Below are 25,180 nucleotides of genomic sequence, written 5' to 3' on the forward strand. Positions count from 1 at the left end.
GGACAACAAACACTAAAGGAATAAGGGAAAGGGTGAGTCATATAATCAGCGGTGTGTGTGTGTGCTCTATTTACCTTTCGCCCTCTAGAGGTCAAACGCCGAACTGCTGCATTTAGCGGAAGAATATTGTTGTGGTTGTGCTTCGGCTCAGCGGATGAATATGATCTTCACAATAGATCCTGCTTTACAGTGAACTCTGTTAGAGAAATGATAAAAACACCATCATCTCTGTCGCTTTTACAACATGTCAAATCCCTCAGTTCTCCATCTCCTAAAGCCAAGCTGATGTTGATTCTTGAATATAATATTTCATGTGTATGCTAATGGTGTAGTTGAGGAATTTTGCCGTAAACAGGTTAAAAAGTACTTAATATCCCCCAAAACACAGCACAAACGTATAGATGAGAAGTAAACGAAACAAATGATATATCATTTGTTTTATTGAAAAAATGTATATATTTTTTTTATATATAATCTCCCTCTAAAGTAACGATTGAGGTCACACTGACAACAACATATTAAACCCCGGCAGGGGGCGCTAAGCGCGTGCCCGCGTCTGTGCGCCACTGAAGCGCGCGAAGAAGAAGAACCAGAATCCTTAAAGCGCGAACGCGTGTTGTTTTCCTTCACGCTCGCGCTGGTGATTAACGTTAGTTCTGTTGTTTAGTTTGTTTATTTCTTTTCCTCCTCTTTAATCGGTGTGTTTTATAACCTATCGTTTTTAAAATGCCTAAGCGATCCTATCCCTTCAGCGAGAGCTTCTCCTCGCAGTATAAAGTTCATGTCGGCCTGAAGGAGATCAATAACTCTGGCGTTTTTGGACTCAAATACAAACAAGAGATTTACGGTGAGATATGAACATCTGTATCACACTTATAACAGCATTACAGTGAAACATAATACAGTGTCAACGATGTACGTCACTGGAATGTTTTATAAGCGGTATAATCAAAACTATTACTTGTAACGTTAGTGATTGATGCTAATTAATAATGATAATTATAACCAGGTGGTGTTTAATGTCCTTTTAAACAATGATGATTTATTATTGGTCAGATTTTAATACTTTAATTGCGTGTAATTAAAGTTGCTTTTTAAACATGATATATCGCTGGTGAGGTAATCAGATTCTTAAAGGTCTAACAACAGGATTTATAGTCAAATATTATTTATGAATATTGCTAAACCATATCAAATGAGTCATGATTCAACATTGGTGCTAAACTTTAAGTGTCTTTATTAGGGATGCACAATATATTGGCCACCAAATTTGTATGGGCTGATATGTACATATTTAATGTTACTGTTATCGGCCCAATCAGAAAATGTGGCCGATATATTAAAGTTGATAAATAATGTATTTCCTTCAGCTGAGACGCTTCAGATGCCACTGTTCAACATGATGGGTTTGAATTGCTTGAAGTATGATTTGAAATCACTTCAAAAAAGGAAAATACAGTAAAATGCAACAAGTCTGTCATATCGGCTACCAAACATTATAATGAGAACATCATAATTGTGTGTTTGGGACGTGGATTTTAATGGTGAGACTTGTTTTTGTAATCAGGCTCTTAAAATTATATACGAATTTGGATTAAGATTTATTGGCCAGTATGACGGTTATCGGCTTTCAATCTGTGCGTCCCTAATCTTTATGAAAGTTTTCCTGATTTGTCTATCAACTTTGTATTGTTAATTAGAAAAGACCAAAAGCCTGCTGTTCAACGGGACCCAAGCCGTGATGGGTCGCATCTGGAAGGCGGACGGGGAGGAGAAGCGTTCGGATCCGGAGCCGGTTCCGGGACCTCAGACGCTCCTCAGGGGACAGACCCTCATCGGGCTCGACGGGAGACTGAAGAAAGCAGACGCTGGTCCAGGTGAGGTTCTGTGTGAGACTGAAGTCATCGGCTGATGATCTCGTGTTCAGGGCCGGGGTTTATGCGCAGGCATTCTGGGCCGGTGCCTATAATCACTCATCCACGCCGGACCCATTACAATGAGGAGACGTTATTCACTTTAATGCTAAAGCTATGCAAGACTATTACTTTATAAATTAATTCAACTTAAAAATATCGTCTTTTTAACACAAATCGTTATTATTGGTCACTCTTTACATCTCTCTGTGGGTTTTGCAAATATTTAACCAATGAGAATTATTAGAGCTTGTGACTAAACCTCATAGTTCCATTGGATCCTCAAACTGTCAGTCAAACCTCATAGCTCCGCCCACCTCTATCGTGAATGAAGCCGTTCTAATGTTGAAAAACATGACAATCACTGGATGAACACTTCCTAACTCCATTTGAGCTTGATCTTGGTAAAGTGTTAATATGAAACATGGAAGTATATGATCACATATAAAGCCACAATATCAAATTTGGCTTTTTATTTATTTCCTTTTAAAAGTAGTGCTTTTGGTCAGACGGTGTAAGGATCTCAAAATTAGCTTTTGCGGATGTCCCAATATGAGGTAAATCCTGTCAGTATAAAGACCAGACCAGCACTGCTTAAGTTCATCTGATAGATCCACATTTACTGACTGAATGTCTTGATGTAATCAATAAAAACAATTAGAATAAGACTCTATATAGAGCTGTTACCAGTCAAATGAAATATGTGTGCGCTGCTGTGGCACAGAAATAATGTTAAAAATAACGTGTTCATTAAATTGCGATCATGATTATATTGGTAAAAACGGCTCCCTTTTTTTGTGAGTGGTTAATTGTTATAAAAAATATCTCTTTATATTCATATCTTAAATTTTCAGAACAAGAGGATTTTTTTTTTTTTTTTAAAGGGGAAAGAGAATTGTGCTTGCCTGACCGGACAACTAGCTTCACTTCAGTGACAAAAAAATAACCAGGGAAGCATGGAAACGCAATAATGATTGTGATTTTTATTACATTCAATGTAAACCGCGCTTGATAATGGGTCGCCTGTGTATTTCTGGAAACAGTCACGTTGAGGATCTTTGCGTTCGTGAAGAAATCAAAATAAATGAGTGTAACAGCACATGTAGAAACTCACAGAAGAAATGTACTGAGGTAAACATTAAAGTAGTTTTTTTATTTATAACATATGATTTAGTTTAACATGACACAACTAAGGGAGATGTTTTGCTGAATATTATCACGATTGAAAATGTTACATTGAATTTATAGTTCAATAAACAAGTAGCCCAGTTAATATTAAGTTAGCCTACTTACATTTTAGACACAAACAATATGAACTCTTTTTGTTCTATTTCACCAATGAAAATGTTTTTATTACTGAATGATTCAGCGTTTTGAACGAATCTTTTGTATGAATGACTCACTGATTAAGACGGTCACCTGCCGCCACCTACTGGTGGTTTAGTTTCATGTTTTAAGTATTGCATTTTTTTCTTATTTGTATATTCAAACATTTATTTAAAATCTCATAACAATTTGCCATGTACTGTACCTGACAGGACCCAAGTTAATCAATATCGAATCAAATTGTGACATTTGTGTCAATGCCCATCCCTGGTGTACTTGAAGCAAATGTTGTCTTTTCCTTTTTTTTTTCTTTTTTTTTATGCAGTGTGTGTAAGTGAGACTCCTGTGGGACATGCATGCAAGAAAAGATTCTTCAGAATATAATACATTCACAAAATCTCATGTCTAAATGATTGTGGTTTGTTCCAGGCCTGTATTCATCACTGGTGAGTGTCGTGCTCTTATCGTCACCGCTAACCTGATGTTGTGTGTGTGTGTTCAGGTTGTGCAGCGGCTCCGTCAGCGTGCTGTGTGTGTCAGCGGGTCTCGGGTTCGAGGAGGCCGTGTTCTCAGTGTGAGCGTCCGGCGTGTCCCGTGTGTGTTCAGCAGTGCAGCGTCTGCTCCGAGCGCTCCTGCTCCTTGTGCTCCGTCACTGAGTGAGTTACAGCACACAAACACTGCTCTAGCTTCAGCCGCTCACAGCGCAGGAACACTGCTCTAGCTTCAGCCGCTCACAGCGCAGGAACACTGCTCCAGCTTCAGCCGCTCACGGCGCGCGAACACTGCTCTAGCTTCAGCCGCTCACAGCGCGGGAACACTGCTCTAGCTTCAGCCGCTCACAGCGCAGGAACACTGCTCTAGCTTCAGCCGCTCACAGCGCGGGAACACTGCTCTAGCTTCAGCCGCTCACAGCGCAGGAACACTGCTCTAGCTTCAGCCGCTCACAGCGCGGGAACACTGCTCTAGCTTCAGCCGCTCACGGCGCAGGAACACTGCTCTAGCTTCAGCCGCTCACAGCGCGGGAACACTGCTCTAGCTTCAGCCGCTCACAGCGCGGGAACACTGCTCCAGCTTCAGCCGCTCACAGCGCAGGAACACTGCTCTAGCTTCAGCCGCTCACAGCGCAGGAACACTGCTCTAGCTTCAGCCGCTCACAGCGCACTAACACTGCTCTAGCTTCAGCCGCTCACAGCGCGGGAACACTGCTCTAGCTTCAGCCGCTCACAGCGCAGGAACACTGCTCCAGCTTCAGCCGCTCACGGCGCAGGAACACTGCTCTAGCTTCAGCCGCTCACAGCGCACTAACACTGCTCTAGCTTCAGCCGCTCACGGCGCAGGAACACTGCTCTAGCTTCAGCCGCTCACAGCGCACTAACACTGCTCTAGCTTCAGCCGCTCACAGCGCGGGAACACTGCTCTAGCTTCAGCCGCTCACGGCGCAGGAACACTGCTCTAGCTTCAGCCGCTCACAGCGCACTAACACTGCTCTAGCTTCAGCCGCTCACGGCGCAGGAACACTGCTCTAGCTTCAGCCGCTCACAGCGCACTAACACTGCTCTAGCTTCAGCCGCTCACAGCGCACTAACACTGCTCTAGCTTCAGCCGCTCACGGCGCAGGAACACTGCTCTAGCTTCAGCCGCTCACAGCGCACTAACACTGCTCTAGCTTCAGCCGCTCACAGCGCGGGAACACTGCTCTAGCTTCAGCCGCTCACAGCGCGGGAACACTGCTCTAGCTTCAGCCGCTCACAGCGCAGGAACACTGCTCCAGCTTCAGCCGCTCACAGCGCAGGAACACTGCTCCAGCTTCAGCCGCTCACAGCGCGCGAACACTGCTCTAGCTTCAGCCGCTCACAGCGCAGGAACACTGCTCTAGCTTCAGCCGCTCACAGCGCAGGAACACTGCTCTAGCTTCAGCCGCTCACAGCGCAGGAACACTGCTCCAGCTTCAGCCGCTCACAGCGCAGGAACACTGCTCCAGCTTCAGCCGCTCTCAGCGCAGGAACACTGCTCTAGCTTCAGCCGCTCACAGCGCACTAACACTGCTCTAGCTTCAGCCGCTCACGGCGCAGGAACACTGCTCTAGCTTCAGCCGCTCACAGCGCACTAACACTGCTCTAGCTTCAGCCGCTCACAGCGCGGGAACACTGCTCTAGCTTCAGCCGCTCACAGCGCGGGAACACTGCTCTAGCTTCAGCCGCTCACAGCGCAGGAACACTGCTCCAGCTTCAGCCGCTCACAGCGCAGGAACACTGCTCCAGCTTCAGCCGCTCACAGCGCGCGAACACTGCTCTAGCTTCAGCCGCTCACAGCGCAGGAACACTGCTCTAGCTTCAGCCGCTCACAGCGCAGGAACACTGCTCCAGCTTCAGCCGCTCTCAGCGCAGGAACACTGCTCTAGCTTCAGCCGCTCACGGCGCAGGAACACTGCTCTAGCTTCAGCCGCTCACGGCGCAGGAACACTGCTCTAGCTTCAGCCGCTCACGGCGCAGGAACACTGCTCTAGCTTCAGCCGCTCACGGCGCGCGAACACTGCTCCAGCTTCAGCCGCTCACAGCGCACGAACACCGCTCCAGCTTCAGCCGCTCACAGCGCACGAACACCGCTCCAGCTTCAGCCGCTCTCGGCGCAGGAACACTGCTCTAGCTTCAGCCGCTCTCGGCGCAGGAACACTGCTCTAGCTTCAGCCGCTCACGGCGCAGGAACACCGCTCTAGCTTCAGCCGCTCACAGCGCACGAACACCGCTCTAGCTTCAGCCGCTCTCAGCGCACGAACACCGCTCTAGCTTCAGCCGCTCTCAGCGCACTAACACTGCTCTAGCTTCAGCCGCTCACAGCGCACTAACACTGCTCTAGCTTCAGCCGCTCACGGCGCAGGAACACCGCTCTAGCTTCAGCCGCTCACGGCGCAGGAACACCGCTCTAGCTTCAGCCGCTCACGGCGCACGAACACCGCTCTAGCTTCAGCCGCTCACGGCGCACGAACACCGCTCTAGCTTCAGCCGCTCACAGCGCACGAACACCGCTCTAGCTTCAGCCGCTCACAGCGCACGAACACCGCTCTAGCTTCAGCCGCTCTCAGCGCAGGAACACCGCTCTAGCTTCAGCCGCTCTCAGCGCAGGAACACCGCTCTAGCTTCAGCCGCTCACAGCGCGGGAACACTGCTCTAGCTTCAGCCGCTCTCAGCGCGGGAACACTGCTCTAGCTTCAGCCGCTCACAGCGCGGGAACACTGCTCTAGCTTCAGCCGCTCACAGCGCACTAACACTGCTCTAGCTTCAGCCGCTCAGCGCAGGAACACTGCTCTAGCTTCAGCCGCTCACAGCGCAGGAACACTGCTCTAGCTTCAGCCGCTCACAGCGCAGGAACACTGCTCTAGCTTCAGCCGCTCACAGCGCACTAACACTGCTCTAGCTTCAGCCGCTCACAGCGCAGGAACACCGCTCCAGCTTCAGCCGCTCACAGCGCACTAACACTGCTCTAGCTTCAGCCGCTCACAGCGCAGGAACACTGCTCTAGCTTCAGCCGCTCACAGCGCAGGAACACTGCTCTAGCTTCAGCCGCTCACAGCGCAGGAACACCGCTCTAGCTTCAGCCGCTCACAGCGCAGGAACACCGCTCCAGCTTCAGCCGCTCACAGCGCAGGAACACCGCTCCAGCTTCAGCCGCTCACAGCGCAGGAACACCGCTCCAGCTTCAGCCGCTCTCAGCGCAGGAACACTGCTCCAGCTTCAGCCGCTCTCAGCGCAGGAACACTGCTCTAGCTTCAGCCGCTCTCAGCGCAGGAACACCGCTCCAGCTTCAGCCGCTCTCAGCGCAGGAACACTGCTCTAGCTTCAGCCGCTCACAGCGCAGGAACACCGCTCCAGCTTCAGCCGCTCACAGCGCAGGAACACCGCTCCAGCTTCAGCCGCTCACAGCGCAGGAACACCGCTCCAGCTTCAGCCGCTCACAGCGCAGGAACACTGCTCTAGCTTCAGCCGCTCACAGCGCACGAACACTGCTCTAGCTTCAGCCGCTCACAGCGCGGGAACACTGCTCTAGCTTCAGCCGCTCACAGCGCGGGAACACTGCTCTAGCTTCAGCCGCTCACAGCGCAGGAACACTGCTCTAGCTTCAGCCGCTCACAGCGCAGGAACACCGCTCCAGCTTCAGCCGCTCACAGCGCAGGAACACTGCTCTAGCTTCAGCCGCTCACAGCGCAGGAACACTGCTCCAGCTTCAGCCGCTCACAGCGCACGAACACTGCTCTAGCTTCAGCCGCTCACAGCGCAGGAACACTGCTCTAGCTTCAGCCGCTCACAGCGCAGGAACACCGCTCTAGCTTCAGCCGCTCACAGCTCACGAACACTGCTCTAGCTTCACGCGGACTTTAACCAACGTGGTTGAACGACCAATTTGCGACAGTACGGTTTCAGGAAACAGTCGTGACTAGAGTATTCAACCATGTACTATAGTACAGGGTGTCCGCGGGGTCTTAGTGTAAAACTTGATAAATCAATTTAGAAAATTGGTTTTATGCACAGCTGCACTACTTCCTGAACTTCAGCCAGCTCCTTTGTTTCCTGTCTGCCATTATTGGACAAACTGATTAATCCAGGTGTGCCTGACCTCAGTAGTCACAGCAACAACAATCAGACACACCTGGATTAATCAGTTTGTCCAATAATGGCAGACAGGAAACAAAGGAGCTGGCTGAAGTTCAGGATAGTGCAGCTGTGCATAAAACCAATTAAGGCCATTAAAAAGTATTAGTGTTAAATGCCATTTTCCAATTAAATTTGGTTTAATCTTTTATGTATATTTGTCAGTTAATTCTCTTGTGCTTCGTTCCCACCCTTCTGGATCATGTGCTTCGTTCCCACCCTTCTGGATCATGTTGCATTGATAAGTAGTTATCACACTAAGACCGTTTAGTTGTGCCATCTTACAGTCAATATATAGTCAATGTAAAGTATTTAACGGTTAAAACTCCATGACTCCGGTCTATATCCTGCAGTGGTGAAGCGGCGAGGTACGGCGCTGTACGGGAAACACACTCCTGATTCTGGTGTCCTGAATGATCCGGGTCTGATGTCTCTCTCTCTCTCTCTCTCTCTCCGCAGTTACAGCGAGCGCTATGAGCGGATCCTCTGCTGTGGATGTTCCTCCTGATGGAGAAGCTCAACTGATGGACGAATGCTGAGATTATTTTTAATGCATTATCAATTAAATGTAAATGAGATTACTATTTTATATATGCTTGCATTGTTTCTTGCTCTTTCCCTTGTGTACATACTTATTGAAATAAATACTTGGTGTTGATGCTTTCATAATTGTTGTGTGGAGTTTAAATTATTTTTAACAAAACAATGTTTTCTGATATGCAGTGAAATGTATTATGAGTGCATCATTATGAACATTAGTAGTGCTGTCACGTGTCGGTCACTAGAGGGCAGCAGCTCAATATAATTCACTAGTGATTCTGAATATTCTCCAGCACAACTTCATTAAATCTGCTTTAATTGTGATGCTTTTTCTTTCAGAATGAAACTGGAATCTTTAAACATTGTTTAAAGTGTAACAATTAATTTGCCTTTGGAAACTTTAAAGAATTTGAAACTTTAAGCTCAATCGGACCCTGAACCCTCAAGAATACTTTCATTTTGTTCATAGTCATTTTGAGCTGAAGCAACTTGGAGACATTTGTGATCTGGTTTAAGAAAGATTTTGAAAAGTCTCTTCTCACCAAGTCTTTTTATATATATATATATATGATTAAAAATATAGTAATATTGTGAGATACCAACTTTAAATCAGCTGTTTTCAATGTGAATATATAGTAAAGTGTAATTTATTCCTGTGATCAAATTTTTCAGCATCATTACTCCAGTCTTCAGTGTCACATTATCATTAACAAATCATTCTAATATGATGATTTGATGATCAAACTTTTGATTATCAATGTTGAAAACAGTTTTGCTGATTCATGTTTGTCATTTTATTTTTCAGGATTCTTTGAATAGATCCTAAAGAACAGCAATTGTTTGAAATGGTATCTTGTAACATTATAAATGTCTTTACTGTCACTTTTGATCGATTTAATGCATCATTGCTGAATTTCTTTCCAAAAACTATTTAATATATACAAATTAATACTGTATATGAAGTCTCTCTATCAGTGACTGACCCAAATCAAACACACCTGTCTGTAATACACAAGACAGATCCCCGAATAATGATCCAAACATGGGTCTGTTTCTTGCAGAAAGTATAACTTGACATCAGAAGACCTGAAATACAGATTACTAGTTGTATGGACTGCTCTTATGATACTTTTACATCCTTTTTGAAGCTTGAAAACTTCATAATTGTATGGAAGAGTCTTCCTAGCATCTGCTTCAGTGTCCTTACATTTTTTTGCCAGGTAAATACTGTACTTACTGAAATGACTAAATATTGCTGTAAAATAAACTACAAGCTTGATTTCAAAGTTACTGTAAAACTACAAATTACTATATTTCACATACAACAATTAACTCTAAATTGCTTTACAGTATTATACTGTAATACATTTTACAGCAAGTAACAACATTTATACAGGACTTTATTGGCAACTTTTTTGCCAGTGAATTCCTTTAAATTCTACAGTACTTCTACAGTACTTGTTCTTTTGTCTGTTCCTTCTCTGCAAGTGTCCAGACTTTCATCGGGAGCGTTTTACTGAACCTTCTTTAGTGAAATTACAAAATATTGTTGTAAAATAAACTACAAGCTTATTTCAAATTTAATGTAAAAAAAACTACAAATTACTGTATTTCACATACAACAATTAACTGTAATTTGCTTTACAGTATTATACTGTAATTTTTTGCCTGTAAATTCTACGGAACTTATTTAGACATGAAGGTGAGTAAATGATGGCATGATCTTCTAACACAGATCATGATATGGAGGTCCTGCTGTGGAGAGAGCAGTCAGATGTTCCTCTACATGTTCTTTTGTCTGCAGCTGTCCAGACTTTCATCAGGAGTGTTTTACTGTAAAAGGTCAGGGCCGTGGCTTCCGAGGCGGCTCCTCTTTCTCTGCGCCACATGCCAGGGACCCGAAAGCCTGACGGGCCCTGCTGACTCCTGGACCGGCTTAAGTCCAGACGTGTGGCTCTGAGTCCGGGAACAGCTGTGCTCAGAGAGACAGTGAGACACAGGCCTGCCTCGCTGATGCCTCGCTATAAATACGCCTGTGTGTGTGTGTGTGTGTGTGTGTGTGTGTGTGTGTGTGTGTGTGTGTGTGTGTGTGTGTGTGTGTGTGGTGAAGGGGTGACAGCTGTGTTCGGCTGCTCCTCCATCGTCTTACGCTCTAGTCAAGTCACCTTCATTTATACTGCACTTTTAACAATATAGATTGTTTCAAAGCAGCTTTACAGTGATAATAGGAAATTACAGTAGCTTCAGGCTTTACAGCAGATCTAGAATAAAGTTATTGTCCAGATAAAGTTCGTTTTTGATTGATTCACTTCCATTGCAAAGATCATTAGTTATTAACTTAGGGGCCGCTTACACGACACCGTTCTAACAGAAAACCTTTAATGCGTTCTGGCCGTTCATTTGCACGACAACGGTGTTTGGTGGCTCGAGAACACAAACTTTGTAATAGTTTCCACGGTGCAAGTTTTGAAAACTCTACCATTTTCACGAGTCTTAATAGTCAAAGTTTGCCATGTGTAATTATCCACTATGATTCAAAGGTGTTCTGGTTAGTTGCTAAAAAAAAAGTGTGCTGGTTGATATAAGAATGTGTTTTCTTTCGGTTCTGAATGGTTGCTAAGGTGTTCTGAGGGATTGTAGGGTGCTCTGAGTGGTTGCTAAGGTGTTGCTAGGTTGCTGTTCATGTGTTCAGAGCAGTATTAGCTTGTTGATACAAGAATGCATTTTCCAGCTGTTCTGAATGATTGTTAAGTCATTGCTGGGTGGTTGCTAAGGTGTTCTGAGAGGTTGCTAAGGTGTTGATAGGTTGCTTTTCATGTGATGTGTTCTGAGCATTATTAACTTTTTGATACAAGAATGCATTCTGAGTGATTGTTAAGGTGTTGCTGGGTGGTTGTTATGGTGTTCTGAGTGGTTACTTGGGTGTTCTGAGTGGTTGCTAAGGTGTTGCTAGGTTTCTGTTCATGTGTCGTGAGCATTATTAGCTTGTTGATGCAAGAATGCATTTTCCAGCTGTTCTGAGTGATTCTTAAGTCATTGCTGGGTGGTTGCTAAGGTGTTCTGAGTGGTTGTTAAGGCGTGGCTGGTTCATTCCTAAGGTGTTCGGAGTAGTTGCTAAGGTGTTGCTAGGTGGTTGTTCATGTGTTGTGAGCATTATTAGATTGTTGATACAAGAATGTATTATCTAGCTGTTCTGAGTGGTTGCCAGTGTGATTGTGGGTTAAGGTGTTTTTGTTGGATACGGAGGATATACATTTACATTTACATTTATTCATTTAGCTGACGCTTATATCCGAAGCGACTTACAATTGCTATATATGTCAGAGGTCGCACGCCTCTGGAGCAACTAGGGGTTAAGTGTCTTGCTCAGGGACACATTGGTGTCTCACAGTGGATTCGAACCCGGGTCTCTCACACCAAAGGCATGTGTCTTATCCATTGCGCCCCCCCCCAACATATACAAACAAAAAAGTACCAAAAGGTACAGTGGTATTAACATCATTTTTAGGCATGGTACCATGTTAGGTCTACACACTGTTCTTTGAAATATTTTGTATGATTGTGCATGAATTTAATAATCAGATGTGTTTTCTAGCTGTTCTGGGCGGTTGCTAGGTGGTTGCTAGGGTGTTGCTAGGGTGTTCTGAGTGGTTGCTAAGGTGTTGTGAGCCTTTTTAGCTTTTTGACACAACATAAATGGTTGGTACATTGGTATTAACATGATTTTTAAGTATGGACTACATGCTGTTCTTTGAAATATAACATGTACAATGTTGCATGAATATAATAAACGTGTTTTATAGCTGTTCTGAGTGGTTGTTATGGTGTTGCTAGGGTGTTCTAATTGGTTAATAAGTTGTTTTATTTACAGTGGCTCATTCAGCACATAGAAGCACCATACTGATATGTATGGTATTATCATGATTTTTGTATCATGTTTTGATAGTGCTATTTTGTAAAATACCTTGGAAATGCATTAGTGCATGAATACAATACCATGGTAGCCTATTTATCAAAGTATCATAGTATGAGCATCTCATACCGTCACTGTATGACCTCACAGTGCTAATAAGGTGACATTGAGGATATATCGACTTGAAGTTAATTATATAAGACACAAAGGTCTCGTCTCTGACAGAGCGTTGCTCGAATTCCTGTTTTCTGTGCATGTGTGTGTGTGTGTGTGTGTGTGTGAGGCTGCATCGCTCCTTTTCAAGTGTGACCACCTGTCTTTTGTTATGAGGTAAATAAATAAATAAACATGGCCAGGCACCAGATGTCCCTGGCCGTGCGTTCAGAGGTCAAGGTCTCCCACCGCTGGCCTTGCGAGGTGAAGACATCCAAGTTTTCAACTTCACTTCTCCTACAAAGACTTCCTGTCGTCTGGGGAATACATGCAAATGTGCTAGCTGTGGTGAAATGGAAATTACATGAAGCTTTTTGATAAGCGAGGGCAAAACACACATCTAATTAAGTCAAAGAGACGACAGCGCGCTCATCAAAGAGTACAACTAGTCATGGCGTGCTTGTTTCTCATTTGCTAGCTGTCTGGTCCAGTCCTTCAGCTGTTTCATGCTCAAGGATGCAGATTTTAAATGGACACCACAATCATTTATGGCAGAAAATTAAATGTCCTTATAATCAATAGAAATTAAAACAATGTGCAAAATGATGTGACATACTAAATATTTTATTTTTAGAACATTCATTCATTTTATATATTTCCCCACACAAACTCACAAGTAAACCGATATTTAATATCATCTAGATCGGATTTGCAATTCGGCAAAATATAAAATATTTATTGAGTTTTTCAGAATTTGACTGGAAACATATTCTAGCCAGATTTGAGTTGCTGGGGGTTGCTAGGGTGTTCTGAGTGGTTGCTAAGGTGTTGCTAGGTGGTTGCCCAGGTGTTGTGAGCATTATTAGCTTGTTGATACAAGAATGCATTTCTTAGCTGTTCAGAGTGATTGCTAGGGTGTTGCTAGGCTAGGGGGTTTATATGGTGTTCTAAGTGGTTGCTAAGGTGTTCTGAGTGGTTGCTAAGGTGTTGCCAGGTGGCAACTTGTGTTGTGTTCATTATTAGCCTGTTGATACGAGAATGCATTTCATAGCTGTTCTGAGTGATTGCTAAGGTGTTGTTAGGAGGTTGCTAGGGAGTTCTGAGTGGCTGAAAAGGTGTTGCCAGGTGGTTGCTCAAGTTTTGTGGGTATTTTTAGCTTGTTGAATCAAGAATGCATTTTCATGCTGTACTGAGTGGTTGAGGGGTTTTTCTAGGGTGTTCTAAGTTGTTACTAAGGTATTCTGAGAGGTTGCTAAGGTGTTGCTAGGTGGTTGCTCATGTGTTGTGAGCATTATTAGCCTGTTGATACAAGAAGGCATTTCATAGCTGTTCTGAGTGATTGCTAAGGTGTTGCTGGGGGTTGTTAGGGTGTTCTGAGTGGTTGCTAAGGTGTTGCTAGGTGGTTGCCCATGTGTTGTGAGCATTATTAGCTTGTTGATATAAGAATGCCTTTTCTAGCTGTTCCGAGTGATTGTTAAGTCATTGCTGGGTGGTTGCTAAGGTGTTTAGAGTGGTTGCTGGGGGTTGCTAGGGTGTTTAGAGTGTTTGCTAAGGTTTTGCTAGTTGGGCCTTTGTTTCGTGAGCATTATTAGCTTGTTAATACAATAATGCATTTCATAGTTGTTCTGACTTGATTGGTGAGGTGTTGCTGAGTTGTTGCTTGGGTGTTGTTAAGATTTTTTACAGAAGCTCATTTATGGAAAAAAAAGTGAGCACGGGATTATCCTGATTTGTGTTCATGTTAGAATGGTAACGAGAAAGAAGACAACATATTTTATTATTGCCATTTACTGTCGTTTTTTCATTGCTGTCCGACCCCATCAGAAACCACCACCGCTTTCCTAATGGTAAGACTGATCTCCAGGTGAAATGTTAGTAGGCTAGATTAAACCGCAATCCTCCAGGCCTCCAGTTTAAATCCTAGATTTCCAGACGCGCCGCCACACACACACACACACACCCTTATTTACACGCCATTCCCTTTAACCGGGTATACAGCGGTTCGCTGAGCTTCAGGCCAGAACTCGAGAGCTGGAACCGGACAATAGACACACTGAACTACAAACCACAGACAAAAGATCCGGGGTTTGATGGGGGTCGTTCCCCCGGAGCGTGTGGTCTCGATGGGGGAGGCCATGGGAATCACACCGCAGAGCAGCTGGATGTCTTTACATGTGCGCTCGGAGAATAATTAGGGTCTCACTCGCTAAGAAAATGACCAGTGAATTGGCTTTTGAGATTCCGAATTAGCCACGCATTTCTTTTCCTGCTCCTGCGTGAATTGTTTGTTTGCTCGGAATGCAAATGAGCGTCCAGTGAAAGAGGCGTTCTTTCGTTTAGGAAACGCTGAACGAGGAAGTCAAACAGGAAAAACTGAGTAAAGTTGCAGGTTAACTTTGCACTGCACCTGCTTCATATCTGGTAGTGTGTGTGTGTGTGTGTGTGTGTGTGTGTTATTCCCTCCCCTTCCACATCATCGGTATTCAGGAGAAGCCGCAGTGTTTTCTGTACACACATCCACACCGACAGACGACTGACGTGAAACTCCTTGGAAATATATTTGAGGTCATTCATTCATCCCTGATTCCCATGCATGTGACCAATGGGTTTCCACACTTTTCAAGTAGAGGTTCTCCATGGAACTTTAAACATGTTCTACATGGAACCTTAAAGGTTCCGTCAGGCGCTTCATATTAGCTATATAACTATATTAGCTCTATTATTAGAGCTACCTAATATTGCTAACTGTATTAGCATAGTAGCTCCCATCACTTTATGGATTTATACATCTTTTTTTATTTTTATTAAACAGCTTATAAACATACTTTTTTCACTAGAAAAAATTTGAAAAGCATTAAAAGTGAAAGTATTATAGAATCATTTAAGAACTACTATAAAACAACATTTAATATTTTTTTCTAAGAGTGACCTGGGATTTTTTTATTTACATTTTTTACATGTTTTTTATAAAGATTACACTAAAAAAAGCAATGAAATAATTGAGCTGAGCAGAAGCTGTGAATTTATATTAATTATAGAAATTTCCTAGATTTTAGTAATTTTCCATCTCTTTTTTTAAGTGTTTTTAAAGAAAATCTTTTTTTATTGGTTAATCATTGTTCTCCTGGTTCTTCAGTAATTCAATATCGCTTGAGCATCATTTACAAAAAAAAAAAAAAAAAGACCAACACAATAATTCCACAGAAAATGATGTTTAATCTACGCTTAATCTAAATAAGGATCTAGATAAAGATTGTCACATTTTCACAGCACAAACAAACGGGCAGAAAAGTCAAATGTGTCTGAAGAAGAAACAAAGAAAGAAAGAAACAATGAAAAAAAGAAAGAAAGAAAGAAAGAAAAAAAGGGAAAAATAGCAAGCGCACACAAACAAACAAAGAATCAAAATAAATTACCAAAGAATTCCAAGCAAAATCAAATCCAACAGATTGTCATCTACATTCACTAAAAGACTTACAATCAAGCTTTTGTTTCCTATAAAATATGTTTTTTTGTTTATCAAAAAATTATATTACATCTAATGGCACTTCTACAAAGTCTATTAAAAAGTCTCAACTTAGTATCATCTTTCATTTTACAAGTCAAAATTCTCAGATACAGTAACATTTTGCACAAGAAACAAACCAATAAATATTACTTATGATTATACAATTTCACAGTCTGAACCTTAGAAGACAATAATCCAGTTTTAATGTACATATACAGCCGGCATATCTGACAGTAAAGTCATGCGGAAATCCTTCTCTCTTCTTCCGGTCCGTGATGACCAGTTCATTATTGCATCCATATATTGGCTGAATGTTGCTTTGAACATTAGAAACATAGTTGTGATCATGTAAATACATCAAATAAAGAAAAGATTTTCACTGAAATCCACAAATCAACTATAAATAACCAGCTTTACTTGCCCACAAACTTGATTTTACATGATATTATTTTTGCACAACTGAAAACACAAACAAACAGAAATAGATTTGTGCAGTTAAATGCTAAGAGATGAAGAAATGAAGCGCGTCCGTCGACAGAATGAGACACAGGTGTGCTTCATACGCGGGACGGCCTCATTAATGTGTGTTTTTCAGGTAGATTATTAATATTAGTCTTCAGGACTTGCGGATGTTTGTGCTTGTGAACCAACAGAAACGACAGCGATTTTAATCTCGGCCACAACTGGAAGACTGTCCTTGCCGAGAGCTCAGTCATTCTACACTCTAAGCCAAATGTGATAAATAAAATACATATTTACAATAAATATACAGTTAGAAATAGCAGCCTACAGTATATGAGTGTTGTGTCTATCACAGAAGTGCTTGATAGTCAGACTTCATTCGATAAGCTTCGTTTGCGATGACGAGTCAGGTTCCGATCGATGATCGATTATCCCGATATTTAGAGAGCAAAATATCAGCACAATCACGTTTCTACGCTTTAAATGTCAAGTCTAGAGCAAAAACCCTGAACCAAAAACACACTAATAAATAATAACTAATCAAGTTTATCAGGACCGACAGCAGAACGTGGATTTTTTTTTTTTTAGTGCTAGTTATTGTTATAAACATTCTGTCCTGTTGAACCGTTCAAAGTCAGGAAAACACGGGCGGTCAGCAGTGGTTCAACATCATATGTCTGTTTGCAGAGAGATAGAGAGAGATATAACATATAAAACAAAGAAAAGTAGATGTTAGTGAAACAGAGAATCAATGTTCTTCAGATATTAGTATAAACTCCGGCCGCCATCGAGACACTGGGATCTGATGAGGGTCGGTTCAGATGTGCACGTCTTCTCTATGAACACACAGCTGAATGTGTGCAGTTATCAGAGATATGACGACAGTAGCTTTAAAAGGCAAAGAAATGTCTCTTTAAATGTTGGCAAGTGCAGAACTTTCAGTAACGAAGCCCTTCAGGAGACAGAACAACTCGAACCGCTTATAGAAATAAATCTGCCTGTACTTCAGTTATTGTGTGTGTGTGTGTGTGTGTGTGTGTGTGTGTGTGTGTGTGAGAGAGTGTGTGAGAGAGTGTACGCGCGCGTGTGTGTGTGAGAGAGTGCGTACGTGTGTGAGTGTGTGTGAGAGAGAGTGTGTGTACGCGTGTGCGTGTGTGTTTGAGAGTGAGTGTGTGTGAGAGAGAGTGCGTATGTGTGTGTGTGTGTGTGAGTGAGAGTGTGTGAGTGAGAGTGTGTGTGTTTGGTTTTTTGTGTTTGTGTGTGAGTGTGTGTGTGTGTGAGTGTGAGAGTGTGTCTGTTTGTTTATTTGTGTTTGTGTAAGGGTGTGAATGAGTGCGCGTGGGAGGGAGGGAGTGCGTGTGCGTGCGTGTGTGCATGTGTGTGTGTGTGTGTGTGTGAGTGTGCGTGCGTGTGTGCGTGTGTGTGTGTGTGTGTGTGTGTGTGTGTGTGTGTGATTACGCACAAATGAATGAAATCAACCATACAGTACATCTTCAAAACTCAATAATGGTCAAGTAATGTGTGATAAATTACAGCAGATATGAAATCAAATCTTCTGGACAGAGCTGCATAACCATTTTATCAGTGCGTTGCATGTTCACACACACACACACACACACACACATGCATATGCATGTGTATTTATATATGGTGAGTGTCAAAGTCCCAAGTGCATCAAATGGTTGATTGCCGGAGACACAATTGTGTCAATAAACAAATTTCTGCCGATTGCAAAACACCGGATTTTATATTATTATTATATTATTATCATAGCTTGCTTCACAAGCGAGCTTCATTCATCCGATGGCCAGTGTTTTGACGAGTCCGCAGTGGAACTTGCGTATGTGCCGGTACAGATCTCCAGACTGGGTGAAGCGTCTCTCACACCACTTGCACGCGTGCGGTTTCTCACGAGTGTGAACCACGGCGTGCCGACTCAGGTTGTGCGAGTACTGGAAACTCTTCCCACACTGTCCGCATGTGTACGGCTTCTCCCCGGAGTGTGTGCGCTCGTGTCGTTTGAGTGTGTACATGCAGGAGAAGGTCTTCCCGCACTGACCGCACGTGGGAACGGATCCGTCGGGAGAGAGTTTGGAGCGAACGCCGTCCTTCTCCCGGAAGTGAGCGCTGAGGTGCATCTGAAGCACGTGTGGGCTCGGGAAAACCTTACTGCACAACGGACACACACACACTTGCTGGCCTCCCGTCGGGAGAAGAATCCCGCTGGACGTGGAGATATCCGAAGACGCGAGATCGTCCTCATCTTCGCCTTCGCTGTCTCCGAGTTGGCGCTCCGAACGCACACGCAATCCCTCGTCCATCAGCTCGTCGTCCGCAGGGAGCAAACCGGACTTGTTTCCCGGGAAGAGTTCAGCGAACCCTGTCACCACTGAACTCCTGGCATTATTCCCAAAGCGCTGGCTCTCCGGGCTCTCCGGATCACCGTCCTCCTGCTCTGACAGCAAGTCATGTTCATCTTTAACAAGTGTCTCGGTGTCCTGCTGCTGGCTGTCGAGGGCCAGCTGTCCCGAAACACACGCGTCGTCTCGGAGAGGCTTGAAAGACAAATCCAGCGCGCAGTCCGTGTCATCCGACCTTTGGGAACTCCTGACATCCGCTTTTGTCTTTCCAGCTGTTCGGACACAAACCTCGGCCTCTGCTGACACATAATTGACACTTACAAGATCCGGGTGACCGTTCGCCTTCTGCCCGATCCCGTCGCACATCTCCTTATCCTTCAGTTTTCCCTTACACACCTTCACGATGTCGTACATGTGTAGATAGCTGGCGGCGGCTAGGACGTCCTCGACGGGAAGATTTCCCAACGCAAGCTTTCCTTCATACATGAACTCAAGAAGCAAACCGAAAGCCGGCGCCGTCACGATGTCGCTGTTTAAGTGCACGAGGTCCCATTTTTCCGGCTGATCCCGGTAGAAGAGGTGGAAGAACATGCTGCACGAGGCCAGAACGGACCTGTGCGCTTTAAACCGGGCCGGTCCCACCAGAACGGTGCAGTCGCAGAGGAACCCTTGCTGTCTCTGCTGACTCAGGCACGCAAGCAACTGCCGGCTATGCTCTGGGAACTCCATTCTTATGCCGGGAACCTGCCGGAAAACAGGAAAAACTGGATGTTAAATAAACGCTGGGCAGCCATTCATAACGTGCAGACTTAACGACGGGCCGCTGGAGACAAACAAAAGTGGACACACGCATTTTCAGTCGACAGAAAACTTTATCTCAAGCGCTGAAAATCACTTCTAATGCAACACACACTCACACACAGACACAGACACAGACACACTCACACACACACACACACACACACACACACACACACACACACACACACACACACACACACAGACACAGACACACTCACACACACACACACACACACACACACACACACACACACACACACACACACACTCACACACAGACACAGACACACACACACACTAAGGATCAGTTGGAGACCAGTTAGTTGAGCCAGATGATTTAACAAACCACTTCTAATGCAACACACACACACACACACACACACACACACACTCTCACACAGACCGCACACACACACACACTCATGACAGACAGTAATGCCATAATGCATTAAAAACAAGTTGAAACAAACAAAACATTTTCAGTCTACAAAAAACTTTTTATCTGAAGCACAGAAAATCACTTCAAATGCAACACACACTCTTCCTCTCTCTCTCTCTCTCACACACACACGCGCCACTGATGCCAGACAGAAGTAATGCCATAATGCATTAAAAATGAATTAAAAACAAGCTGTTTTTAATGCATGTCAGATGAACAGTCTACAAAGAAAATCACTTCTAATGCAACACATAAAAATTCGAAATATTCAGCCATGATGCATTAAAAACAAGTTGAGACAAACAAAAAGTGGAGCCAACCTGCAGCAAACCAACCCTTTTCAGGCTACAAAAAAATCACTTCAAATGCAACACATAAAAAGTCGAATTATTCCGCGTTTAAAACAAGTTGTGTTCACATTCACAAGCTGCGTTTTAAACGCATGTCAGACGAACAGTGAAAGAAAACCCACTGAACACATTAAAAGCAAGTTGTGCTTCCAGCATATCAGCTGTCAAATACAGTCTAACTAACACAACCTGTTGTTAAACTACAACAAACAGCATCAGCTCACCCTCTTCTATATCAGATCTCACACAGTTGATCTTCAGGTTGAGCTTTCCATCAAACCGAGAATGAGAATAATCATCCAGACATGCGCAAACAGCAGCTCACATCTCCAAACACCAGGAAAACACGGATCAACCTCTAAAACACGCCATTCAGTAAGAGAACAGAAGAGTTCAGAGCAGCAGAAGACTGAACGCAGACGATCGAGAGAAAGCGCGTGTGTGTGTGTGTGTGTGTGTGTGTGTGTGTGTGTGATCTGGTAGAGTCAGCTGCTCTGACATCAGCCTCAAATCTCCAGCTGTGTCTTTATGCCATATGTTCATCTGAGAAACCGCAAACTTCTCTGACTTTACGCTCTTTAACGCGTTGTGATATTAACATGATATATCCACAGACAGACGCGTCGCGCTGATATTAAAGTTTCTGACGCACGCACAAGCTCATGACGGGACACTTTTGTTTAAAACGAGCGTTAGAACAAGAGCGTTGCGCATTAGAGAAACGACAGAGGAACTTTTACGCGTCTTTTCTCCCTCTTTAATCGTTTAATTCACACTTTATACGCAGATCGTTCACTAAACACTCACCGAGCGTCCGATGTGAAGCGCGGCAGCGGAACTGGCGGATCAAACGCGCGCGCGCAGATACAATGTTTCACACTGAATGCATATTAACATTCATAAACATATATGTATACTCACTGTCGCGTCATCAGAAGGACCCGCGCGCGCTCATGGTGTGAGTCCAGATGTTGGAGTCTCTGGGTCTATTCCTCGAGTCTCTCTGGTGCGCATGAAACACTCTGCGCTGCGCGCGCGTGTGTGTGTGTGTGTGTGTGTGTCAGGCAGGTTGTTAATGGTCCAGTCTCGCGATAACACCAGTGTACTGTACTTCAGGACAAACTCACACTGGGGCAGTAAGTAGCATTGATCACTTAAAAGACAGCTGTGCCACTCAGTCTACATTTATAAAAGATCATTTGTGTATGTTTTTGACATAAGGCACGTCATATATATGTGTGTGTGTGTGTGTGTGTGTGTGTGTGTGTGTGTGTGTGTGTGTGTGTGTGTGTGTGTGTGTGTGTGTGTGTGTGTGTGTGTGTGTGTGTGTGTGTGTGTGTGTGAATTATTAATGTTAATTTTTAATTATTTTTAAAATTATTTATTAATGTATTATTTATATATTGTTGTCAAGTAAAAAAACAAAAAACGAAATGTTCAACTTGTTATTATTTTTTAGTTATTTATTAATATGTTATTTATATATTGATTTCAAGTTTACATTAAAAAATCCCAGATTTTCTACTTGTTCTTAAGTTTTATTTAAGAAAAAAGTTTGAATATTTTTTTATGAATTATTAATATATTATTTATATATTGTTTTCGAGTTTAAATGAAAAAGTTTAAATGAAAACATATTCCAGATTTTCAACTTGGCTTAGCTTTTTTACTTTTTTTGTTACATTTTTTATTTATGAATATATTACTTATATATTATTCCCAAGTTTAAATGGAAAAATCCAAAATTTTCAACTTTAATATAATTCAAATTTAATGTTGAGATTATATATATTTTTTTCAAACTTTTAAATATGACTCACAGCAGGTGCATTTTTTTTTTTTTTTTTCAGAACTGATTTCTTATGTTAGAACACAAGCTGAGAATAAGAGACATTTGCAACATGTAAGTGTATAATTAGAAGCTGCTCATTGTTGCTCTCACAGGTTTGTTGTGTGCTGAGAGAGAGTTTCTGGGATCTAATCGAAGATAATCCTGCTCCGAGCTGGAATGTCTTGGCACCGACTCGCCCTCGAGTCTCCCTGAAGTTACTCTGAGCTTTCATCTAAACTACAGTAAATACAGGACAAGAGTGCTTTCTGAACTCACTGCTTTCCTATCAGTACGTTATATTGTTCCACTAATAAGTCACGCATATACAGTGGGGTCCAAAAGTCTAAGACCAAGTTGAAAATATGGGATTTTTTTCCAAATTGGAAATAATATATTAATAAATCATAAAAAAATAAATGTAAAATGATTTTTTTTTTTTTTTAAACCAAGTTGAAATTCTGGGATTTAAAAAAAAATAATAATGATTAAACCGGTAAATAATATATTAATAATATATTAATAATATATTAAGAAATTATCAAGAAATGAAATGTAAAATAAAATAAAAATCTATTAGACCAAGTTGAAAATCAGTTTTTTTCCCTATTTAAACTCAGAAAAATGTACAAATAATATATTAATAAATAATTTAAAAAATAAATGAAAATGTATTATTAAAAATCTAAGACCAAGTTGAAAATCTTTTTTTTTTTTTTTGTAAACAATATGTAAATAATTTATTAATAAATAATACAAAAATTAAAATGTGAAAAATTTTTGAAAAAAATTCTAAGACCAAGTTGAAAATCTGGTATAAAAACAATATATAAATAATATAATAATAGTTAAAAAAATTATTTATAAATGAATAAAGCCTCCTATTTTGTATTCTTTAAATCTCTGTGACTAATGAAATGTAAACGAGTGTCATTAATCACTCGCCTCTTTGTTCAGACGGTCAGATCTTCTTTCTTCCACTGAAGCTCAAGATGTTCTTTGGAGAGCACCATCTTCATCATCTTCATCATCATCAGGTTTAGCTTATGTCACTGAGACATTCTCAATGCTCGTTTAACTACAGCTGATCACATCATTTGTAATGGAAAACGACGTTGTATTTGTTTGGAACAATGCAAAAGACGACAAACTCTCCTGTCCATCTCCAGCCTGTAACCTTTGTTTCACAGCATGAAATGAATTGAATTTAAAGCATCTGCTAAAAGAATACATGCAAATGCAATTGCTCATTCACACATAGATGCAAAAGAACACATAGTTCAGGGCTATTTGTAGGTCTGGTATATGAAGGTGTAGTTGCAGAACACTGAGATCTGCAGCTGTTGAGCTTCTGGCCTCTGCAACTGTTCAACCTTTTGCTCAAACAGCTGTCGGACACTTTACAGTCCATCTCCAGCTCCTCTGAAGGGGGGGGGTTACAGACCATCTCCAGCTCCTCTGAAGGGGGGGGGGGGGGGGGGGGGCTTTACAGTCCATCTCCAGCTCCTCTGAAGGGGGGGGGGGGGGGGGGGGCTTTACAGTCCATCTCCAGCTCCTCTGAAGGGGGGGGGGGGGGGGGGGGTGTTTACAGACCATCTCATGAAGGGGGTCGGGGGTGGACAGAACAATAAAAATATTTTGCAACATTTTGCTATACTGACATTTGAAATGAACAACACTGTAAAAAGTGATCAGTTCCCTTACTTAAACATTTTTGTAAACCCGTTGCCTTAAAATTATTAAGTAAATAAACTTCATGCTTAATCATGTGGAATTGTCAAGTTCACATAACTTAATTGTTTCAATTAAGCATTAAGTTTATTTACTTCATAATTTTAAGGCAATGGGTTTACTAAAAAAATTTACGTTAAGCAACTTAATATAATTTAATTGAAATGACTTGAATTAAAATGAGTAGAACAATTGAGTTTTTATTTTAATTTGATTTTTATTAACATTTTGCAAGTTACAACAATTAACATTCATTCCATTAATATAAATCCTATACTGACATTTGAAATTAACAATGAGTAGAACTGAGTTTGTACGAGCCACAGTATTGATTGACATTTAAACAGATAATACATAAAATTATTAAATAAATAAGCAAACACAATAAAAGAAATTGAGGCAAAAAACATCACAGGTGACTTTATAATCTTATTTTCTTTATTCTCTTCCTCTAGTTATGTGTAGATCTCACACTGAGACTATAGTTTGATCTAATTAAACATATTTTGGTAACAATAGGTCACATTGGTTAATGCATTAGCTAAAGAATGTATTTTTCTTTGTTAATGTTATGTTTGTGCATTAACTATATTGGTGACACTTTACAATAAAGTTCATTAGTTAACATTAATGTTTTAACCAACATGAACTAACAATGAGCAACACATTTGTTACAGTATTTATTGATCTTTGTTAATGTTAGTTAATAAAAATCCAGCTGTTCATTGTTTGTTCACGTTAGTTCACAGTGCATTAACTAATGTTGACAAATACAACATTTGATTTTAATAACGTAGTAAATGTTGGAATTAATATTCCAAATTTATATTCCTCTGTATAAAATATCCTCTGAATACATTTCTGTTCCGGGACGATGTGTCTAAATGATTTTGTTTAATCAGAGCTTTTGTACTTGCGCTGGAAATAAACTTGGTAATAATATTTAAATTACATATTAATAAATCATAAAAAAAAAAAAAAATTTAATTAAAGAAAAATCTAATATCAAGTGATTTTCCCCCATTTAAACTGGGAAATAATATATTAATAATTCATTTAAAAATAGATTAAAAGAAATATTTAAAAATCCCATTTAAACTTAAAAATAATATATTAATAAATAAATAATTTAAAAAGAAAAGAAAAAAGAAGTAAAACCAAGTTGAAAATCTGGGATTTTTTTTTTTAATCTCGAAAACAATATATAAAT

General features: G+C 41.9%; 2 protein-coding genes across 3 annotated transcripts; one reads left to right on the forward strand and one right to left on the reverse strand.

Moving 5' to 3' along the window:
- The first annotated feature begins 558 nt into the window (after window positions 1–558).
- On the forward strand, window positions 559–8,554 carry siva1 (SIVA1, apoptosis-inducing factor). Its single transcript, XM_082143923.1, has 4 exons — window positions 559–847; window positions 1,701–1,877; window positions 3,742–3,895; window positions 8,345–8,554. Exons 1-4 carry the CDS (start codon window positions 727–729, stop codon window positions 8,391–8,393), a joined length of 501 nt encoding a protein of 166 aa, XP_082000049.1. The 5' UTR covers window positions 559–726; the 3' UTR covers window positions 8,394–8,554.
- A 7,133-nt stretch (window positions 8,555–15,687) lies between these two features.
- zbtb42 (zinc finger and BTB domain containing 42) lies at window positions 15,688–21,474 on the reverse strand. 2 transcript variants are annotated; one of them, XM_082143841.1, is made up of 2 exons: window positions 21,333–21,474; window positions 15,688–19,565 (listed from the first exon to the last, which is right to left on the reverse strand). In XM_082143841.1, exon 2 carries the CDS (start codon window positions 19,548–19,550, stop codon window positions 18,258–18,260), a length of 1,293 nt encoding a protein of 430 aa, XP_081999967.1. In that variant the 5' UTR covers window positions 19,551–19,565; window positions 21,333–21,474; the 3' UTR covers window positions 15,688–18,257. The 2 variants fall into 2 exon arrangements, with proteins under 2 accessions (XP_081999967.1, XP_081999968.1); XM_082143842.1 differs by lacking the exon at window positions 21,333–21,474 and adding an exon at window positions 20,636–21,305.
- Between the last annotated feature and the right edge of the window lie 3,706 nt (window positions 21,475–25,180).

This window comes from Leuciscus leuciscus, assembly GCF_965113295.1.
Source record: "Leuciscus leuciscus genome assembly, chromosome: 17".
Lineage (NCBI taxonomy): Eukaryota > Metazoa > Chordata > Actinopteri > Cypriniformes > Leuciscidae > Leuciscus > Leuciscus leuciscus.

Coding starts and splice junctions, on each gene's coding strand:
- siva1 (XM_082143923.1), top strand. CDS start 727: ATGCCTAAGCGATCCTATCCCTTCAGCGAGAGCTTCTCCTCGCAGTAT. Junction 1,878..3,741: donor GAAAGCAGACGCTGGTCCAG/GTGAGGTTCTGT, acceptor GTGTGTGTTCAG/GTTGTGCAGCGGCTCCGTCA. Junction 3,896..8,344: donor TCCTTGTGCTCCGTCACTGA/GTGAGTTACAGC, acceptor CTCTCTCCGCAG/TTACAGCGAGCGCTATGAGC.
- zbtb42 (XM_082143841.1), bottom strand. CDS start 19,550: ATGGAGTTCCCAGAGCATAGCCGGCAGTTGCTTGCGTGCCTGAGTCAG.